Source organism: Athene cunicularia (assembly GCF_003259725.1).
Source record: "Athene cunicularia isolate RWA chromosome 4 unlocalized genomic scaffold, athCun1 chr4_part2, whole genome shotgun sequence".
Taxonomy (NCBI): Eukaryota; Metazoa; Chordata; class Aves; order Strigiformes; family Strigidae; genus Athene; species Athene cunicularia.
Genome location: NW_020799099.1, coordinates 24,229,491 through 24,236,735, shown reverse-complemented (window position 1 = coordinate 24,236,735; position 7,245 = coordinate 24,229,491). Strand labels below are relative to the sequence as shown.

Genomic DNA, 7,245 nt, shown 5'->3' with positions numbered 1-7,245 from the left:
GGGAAGTCTCTCCTAAACAGGTAAAAGATAGTGTATTTGAATACACAGCTTTCATTTGTCTTTCCTGCAAACAAGCAGATAAACCTTCGAAACAGAAGCTGTAGAAAAATGAGATTAAGGAAGACACAGGCTTTAAGCATCATTGTAAAAGTTTAATAAAAAAAAAAAAAACGATAAAAGTCTGTTGATATGTTATCAAAAATGCCTTGCAGATTAATTTCCTTGAGCTGAGAAGCTTTAAATGAGTACATTAACAATTCTGTTTTCACACCTCCATGAATTATGCTCAAACGATGCCCAATTGTTGTTAAACAACATAAAAATTTGATATGTTGTCAGTCCCATTGCAACAAAACAGCACAGTCATTTACTCAGCCAATTTCTGCTGCAAACCCAGCACTAGGGAGTGGAATAACACAAACAAGGTAATGAGTTTTGAACTAATTATGAGGTGACGACAATGTAATTGAACATAAGATAATGAGTGGAAAACTAAGGTTCATCGAATGGCTTTCTCAGCTTTAGAAATTACTTTTCTCAGGGTTAAAAATTACTTTTCGGATTTATTGATTTAGAGACCTCTGCCAACTTCTCTGGTCGAGAAAAACATTTCTACACATTGCAATGATTAACAGCTGACAAACAGTAATTTTGAACAATTTTAAATCTCCCATAAACGTACAAGAATACAGATCTGTGATTATTTTGGGTGTTTACAGCATTTCCACTTGTTCTCATGATGTCTATGTTTTTGTAAGATGAGGCTTTGGAAAATTGTTTCTTCGTTGTTCATGCAGAACGTCCTTAACCTCGGCAGAACGTTACCTTGAGAGGTGCTCCGTATGCCAGCATGTGCTCTACGGTCCTGCTGTGTCAAGGAACCCAGGACTTAGCCCTGATCACCTTTTCTCTGCTCACTCTCTGTCTCCAGCTTTCCAACTGGCCAGTGCAGCTTTGAGGCCCCACTGCCCTGCTGCCTCGCCAGGGTCACTTCTCAAATTTGTCACAGAGTTGCCAGATAACGGAAAGAGAGAAGAAAGCCTGCTTTTGCTTTTTCTCTTTTTCAGCTGCACTGAAGTCACTGTGAAGACCAGCATAAGAGTTAACATTAGATAAATCTTTTTTAAATGCAATTCAAATGTTAGCAGTGTAGCTAGCAAGACATAGGTGTAAAGGAATGAAAGAAAATGAGAACTGCAGGCTTGTTCTTAGTGGGATTTTTGTTGCTTGTAATGACCATACTGCTGGAATGCTTGCACCCTTCTTGTGGTCTGTGTTTTCAAGTCCTCTAGAAAAATCCTTGCTCTGATGCAGCTTTCGCTGAAGAGACCTAAACCTTTTACTGACTAGTGCTAATCTATAATTTAAACAAGTTGTTAGTTTACCTTCTAAAACACTGTGGTTTGCCTGTGCCTAGTTTCTGGATGTGCCAGTGTCTTTGGGCACGGCATGATGAAGCCATCTTCTGTCTAGATGGTAACAGAGCTTACTTTTAACTATAGCCTGTATACCTTTAGCTGTAGACAAATCATTGACCTGTCATGATCCTTTCTACCTGAAGCGTATGCTCAAAGCTAGTGTACAAGCAGTGTGACAAAAGGAATTGATGTGCTTTGATTCATGATTAAAACGTGACACGAAGGTACCCAGGCAGATTTCTGGGGAGCCTGTAGGCAGGTAGATGTCTTGTCTACAAGAGAGACCATGGCACAAACCTCCATGGCAAATCTGTAAGTGATGGATATGCTTATGAAGAAAGCCTTAAACAAGGGGCTAGCGGGAGGTGGACACCTGAGCAGGGCTGAGAGTGCATGGGTCCTGCAGCACGTTGTCCCTGCTGTTGGTACAGCTGTGTGCTGGCAGCAGGAGCTGGGCAGAGAGGGGGGCATGGGCAGAGTGGGGGGCATGGTCAGAGGGGGATGCCAGCTGCAGGCAGAGCACCTGGCAAGGGGGAGCTGCAGCAGAGCTCAGTGACCTGTGACCACCAAGTCGTGTGCATATGGGAGGGCAGTCCTTTACACTGTAATTCAGCAGCTCAATATTACACAGTGTTTTCTCTCTCTGAAATTACTATTTTTGGTTAAAAAAAACCAAAACAAAACAGAGCTTGATGTACTTGGTGGTCTTCCCCGCTCTTTCAAAATGCCAAGGCTTTTTTTAATTAAAATGTTAAAAGTTTTTTAATGAGGTCGTTCATAAATAAATACCATATTTCTAGATTTTCTTAAATCTTATGTATATTCCCAGACACAGATTTCTAGTGCCTCGATGCATTGTGTTATACTACCCAAAATTATATGTAAGAAATCATCATTTCATATTACATAATTTAAAAAATTTTTTTAATAAGTGTTGAAGATAAAATCTTATCAAATACAGGGCTTTCAACTTTGTCAGAAAGTGTCACAGTGGTTTAGGGAAAGCGTATGATTTTATAAAAAGTCCTGAAGAATTTAAAGAGATGCCCAGCATACTTCTTCTCTGAGACTCTGACACTCCATAAATAACATCTAAAAAGGCCACCAGAGGAGATCAAACTCAGTTGTTGAGGCTATGAATATGTGTTATGGAGAATTTATTGTCCAGAATGCTTCTCCCATTTCTATTTTACACATTTACGATACCGTTAAGTGTTGCCATTTTACTGCAGGTTTTGGTAATGTCAGAGAAAAACAGTTAATAACAACAAAGAAGAGGTATAAATGAAGTATTGCTCTTTCACATGAAGGTGTACTTGAGAAAGAACGCATTGATTTGCATTTTATTTATGTACAAGTATTTTTACAGCTGCCTTCTACATGCACATATGTTCCCATGCCTATTAATAAGAGACCAGTGCTTAAGTTTATGGAGCATAGAAAACATTGCTCCTGTCTTAGCAATGGGATGATTGGACAGGCTTGTAGAGGAATGAGTAATACAGGCAGGGGCAGAGCTCCAGCACAACTCCAGTCCTTGGTCTGAACCAGTCTCCCCCATGACACCAGGTTTATAATCAACAAAATGATGCAGAATCTTCCAGGGAATTAGTTGTTCTACAGCAAAGACATTTTGTAATCAGTAATATTGAAATGCCTTGTTTTGTTTTGTTTCTGTAGGCATTTTATCTGCTGCAGTGCTGATTGTTTAGCTTTGGCAAGATTTTATTGATTAAAATTTTCTGACAAATGTGTTCACAGCTATGTCTGCATATTAGACCAACTGCTTTGAAAACATTTTCCTGAAGCCATCCTGATTTCCGGCCCCTATTACCAAGCAATGTAGTTCCTCTTGTTCAGTGGCTTATATAATTCCAGAAGGCATCTGGAGCATGTTTATGTTAAGTCAACTATGAATGCAGATGTACGGAAAAGACACATTATGTACAAAATGCTGAGTATGATGTTTGCATCAGTCTGATTTTTTTTTTTTACTTTCTTAGATGTGAAATATAAATGTCCTTAATAATGAAAGCAATACCCAGTGAGATTTGTGTTCAACAAATAAATATTAAATATTTTGTGTTTCTTTAAATTTTAGATCCATTTCAGTTCCTCACCAAAAGTGAACCTGCAAGGGAACAGACAGCCCAACCAGCTTTAGCCCGGAAACCCACTGTGATCCGAATCCCTGCTAAACCTGGGAAACGTAAGTTCTTCTTCAGAATGGTCTGAGAAATCTCTGTCCGAAAATCATTTTAACTGGGACTTACTATTTACTAATTGAGTTGCTGTTTACTAGCCATATTAGCTGCCAAAGGAATCCCGTGATACAGTTTGACAAGACAGAGGAGCCATCCTAAGGGCTGTGGTGGGAGGGAGAAATAGCTGGGAGTCATGTTCTCATCTCCCTGCCTCCCAGCTACCTCGCCTGGCTCCCTCCCTTGCGCAAAGTTTGATGTCCATCAAACCTTATGGAGTTAACGCATATCAGAGGTGAAACAGTGTGTGTGTGGGTATTTAAAGGCAGGGAAGAGCTGCAGGAGACCCTTTCAGCAGAAGCAAGCTTGTTTTGTCAGCTGAGCTGTACATTTGGTCAAAGGTACAGACTTCTCTTCTGTCATCAGCTGAGGATATTTTAATGCCGTTCTTGAGCTTTCTCAAGAAAGCAGGGCCCCTACTTGTCAAAGGAACAATATTAGTGTATTAAACTTTGCTTCAAACACTTACCTTGACCCTTGTTAGATTTGAAATCTGTGGCTGTTTAAGCAATAGTGTTTTGGTAGCAGTCAAGGGAATAAAAAAGGCATGCAATGAAAAACCAGATGTGTTCAATTTTGTGTCAAGGTCTTGACTATACTTTTCTGACAATTATCATATCCCTATTGCCTTCCACCTCTAATCCTTTACAGCTTTACAAATGACATTGACAGTATCTCAGAGTGGAAATTTATCAGAGCCCCAAGGTCTTTGTGTTGATGTTTCTATGCTGAAGTACATACTTGCTTCTGTTTAGCCTTATGTTTTATCCTCAAAGCTTAGGGAGAAATGTCACAAGATAGCTCTTAAAATTCATATTTTAAAATCATGTTTTACTATACTGAGTAGCTGTAGAGCCAGCTTGTAGCAACTAGATGTCCAGATGGCTTTTCTCCTAAGATTTTCTCTCATTATTTCCTGAGTTCTCTTCTCCCACCACCACCACTCCAGTGCTAAAATACTAGGTTTCCTTTTCCTCTGCACAATCGAGAAATACAGTGGAAATGGTTAAAAATGCAGAGAAGACTGAAGATAAAGCTATGAGGAAAAGTCTTTCTGTGAATACCTGATCATAAATAATATTTTTTTTTCAGTTGGAAGAATATGTGTACAAAATACTGTAAAGAACCCAAGAGATAATTCTTCTCTACAAAGGAAACTGTAATTTCCATTAAAAACAAAAACAAAAACCCTGACAATTGGGTTTTTTCTTCTCCCCCCCCCCCCCCCCCCCCCCCCCCAACTGGATTATTTTTTGAACTTGTAGATAACTGGTCTCTTGCTGCTCTCTAGTGGTAATTGCACTTTTCACAGGAGACTGCTAGTCATACTGTACTTAACTACAATTGTCAGGGGGGTGTGAAGGACTGCTTTATGGTAGACTGTGACTGGAAGATTAATGGGATGTGGAGGAACAGGAGCAGGTTCCAAGAAAGCAGCATATGTAGCCTTTTGTCAGATAGGAGCTGCTGCAGAAATATAAGCTGTTAAATGTTAAAAAATGAGAAGAGTACAACTGGGTGAAGTTATAACATGTATATAGTAGGATTTACCTTGTAAGAGAGCCACATAATTTCAGTACAAGGGGTCTTTCACTATCGTGGGTATGAATAGAGAATAATTCTGTCAGGAACCAGCACAAACCAAAGAGAGAAACCCCAATAAACCAAAAAAACCCCTCCACCCAGTACTACTGAAAAGGGGACAGAGCTTAAGAATTTGAACTCCAGTAAAGCACTCATTTAGCATTAGCATTTTTGTCAAGATGTGATCAGAAAGGAAGCACTAAACTTCCACTTCAGTTATTACACTTAGAAATCACTGAAAATAACACCTGCCTTCTAGTTCTTGTGTTGGTTTTTTTTTTTTTTCTTACTTTATTTCCTTTCATTTTGGTCTTATAAAGTGGAAATTAGGCCATCTGTATATATATCAAGATTTGAAGTGGTGTGAATAAATAAATCTCATGTGCTTTTTAAATATCAGTAAGGTACGATAAGAGAAGATTTCTCTTGCAATTACTGTCAGATATTTTTTTTACTTTTCATCCATTATACAATCTTAGGAAAGTGATGAACTCCACCAACTTTTTTTTTCCCTGTGTTTGGTCACTGCCAACTTTTTTTTTCCCTGTGTTTGGTCACTGCCAACACAGTAACTGTGACCTCATCCTAAGAATAAGGGATTTATCCTTGAACTGATCCGTTTTTAAACATCACACCAGTGTTTTAGATCATAGTAATGCAACTGAGGTGATAAAACAAACAACACTTCTCCTTCATATGTGTTCTTTATTTGTTGAGACTGCATTTCATGAAATGAGCAACCAGAAGTTTTCTTTTGGATAGAATCTCTCCTCTTTTTTTGTCATCAGTCTATAGGTGTCCAGGCTGTCTACACATGTTTTTACATAACTCCAAGACTGGCTGGAAGTCAGAAGAACTTAAGTGTCTAAAGTTCTCTGTATGAAATTAATTTTCTTGGTATATAAAGCCATCTATTTTACAATGTAAAGGTTCCAATCAAGAAAGACAAAATGGTTGGTAAATATGCTGGCAAAACCTGTCCAAGAGCTTCCCAGGTTTCAATGGCAGAGATGTTGAAAGCAAATATCATAGAATTAGCAGGGTTTTGTGTTCTTTACTGAGACAGAGGACATCATCACTCTTCCCTAGTAAGAACCTGTACTGTTTCCTCTTTCATGTCCTAAATTTGCTTAGCTTCTTAAAGACTACCAGGGAGCTTCCATCTCTGTTTTCTTTGTCACCCTAAATTTTTAGCAGGCAACAGTTTCTTTTCTTGCCTTTACCTTTCTGGAGATTCTTCCATCCAAGTCTCCTGATCTTTCAGGGTTACTTGAAATAACCCTCAGCTGTTTTCCAGCCTGAGGGATATTCCAGGAGCTGACAGCTGAAAAAAGTGAGCCAGTTTAGAAATGTGGCTGAGAGATGGTGATGGTGTTTCAGGGTATCCAGTAATAAGTCTGACATTCCCAGGGGTAGAAACTCTTCTACTCGTCTGATATTATATCAACAAGTATTACAGCTGAAATCCTGAAACCGTAGAGTAACTTGTGGTGTCCTGAGAGTAAAGTGAAGATCTGTTATGCAGGATGGCAAGTACTCCTGAAGTCAACCTCAGGGTTGCCATGTTCCCTTCATGTCCCTTTTCTCTTCACTAGTCTTTAAGTGGTCCTGTCCAGTGGCTGCTCTGGCTTTAAGGAAGGAAGTTGCATTCACAAAAAAATGCCCCAAACCAAGGTGGATTCCCTTATCTATTGTTGGTCCATGTAAAGAAGCTATTAATTAGACTTTAATCTGGGAACTTTTGGTTTTTTACAGCTTTAAATGAAATCCCGCACAGCCCTCCACCTCTTCCTGCTGAAAAGCCTATTGGGAACACCTCCGATATCACAGTGGGAAAACCCAACAGTGGTGACCTAGTAAAAAAACCGGTAAGTTAGAACTGTTTTTCTGTATTAGAACTTTGTCTGCTTTGCTTAACAGATCTCCTGTGACTCTCAAGAATTTGTAAAGTATTTGAAGGACCAAAGGATGAAAAGGACTAC

General features: G+C 39.1%; 1 protein-coding gene across 2 annotated transcripts in view; it reads left to right on the top strand.

The window, feature by feature from the left end:
- Nucleotides 1-7,245, top strand: part of SH3D19 (SH3 domain containing 19) — an 87,884-nt gene that overhangs the window by 59,413 nt on the left and 21,226 nt on the right. For both annotated transcript variants that reach the window (XR_003398355.1, XM_026848214.1), the window contains exons 8-9: nucleotides 3,520-3,627; nucleotides 7,019-7,131. Coding sequence is in view for 1 of the 2 variants with exons in the window: in XM_026848214.1 (XP_026704015.1) it covers nucleotides 3,520-3,627; nucleotides 7,019-7,131 (221 nt within the window). In the remaining variant the exon portion in view is untranslated. The remainder of the gene's footprint in view (nucleotides 1-3,519; nucleotides 3,628-7,018; nucleotides 7,132-7,245) is intronic.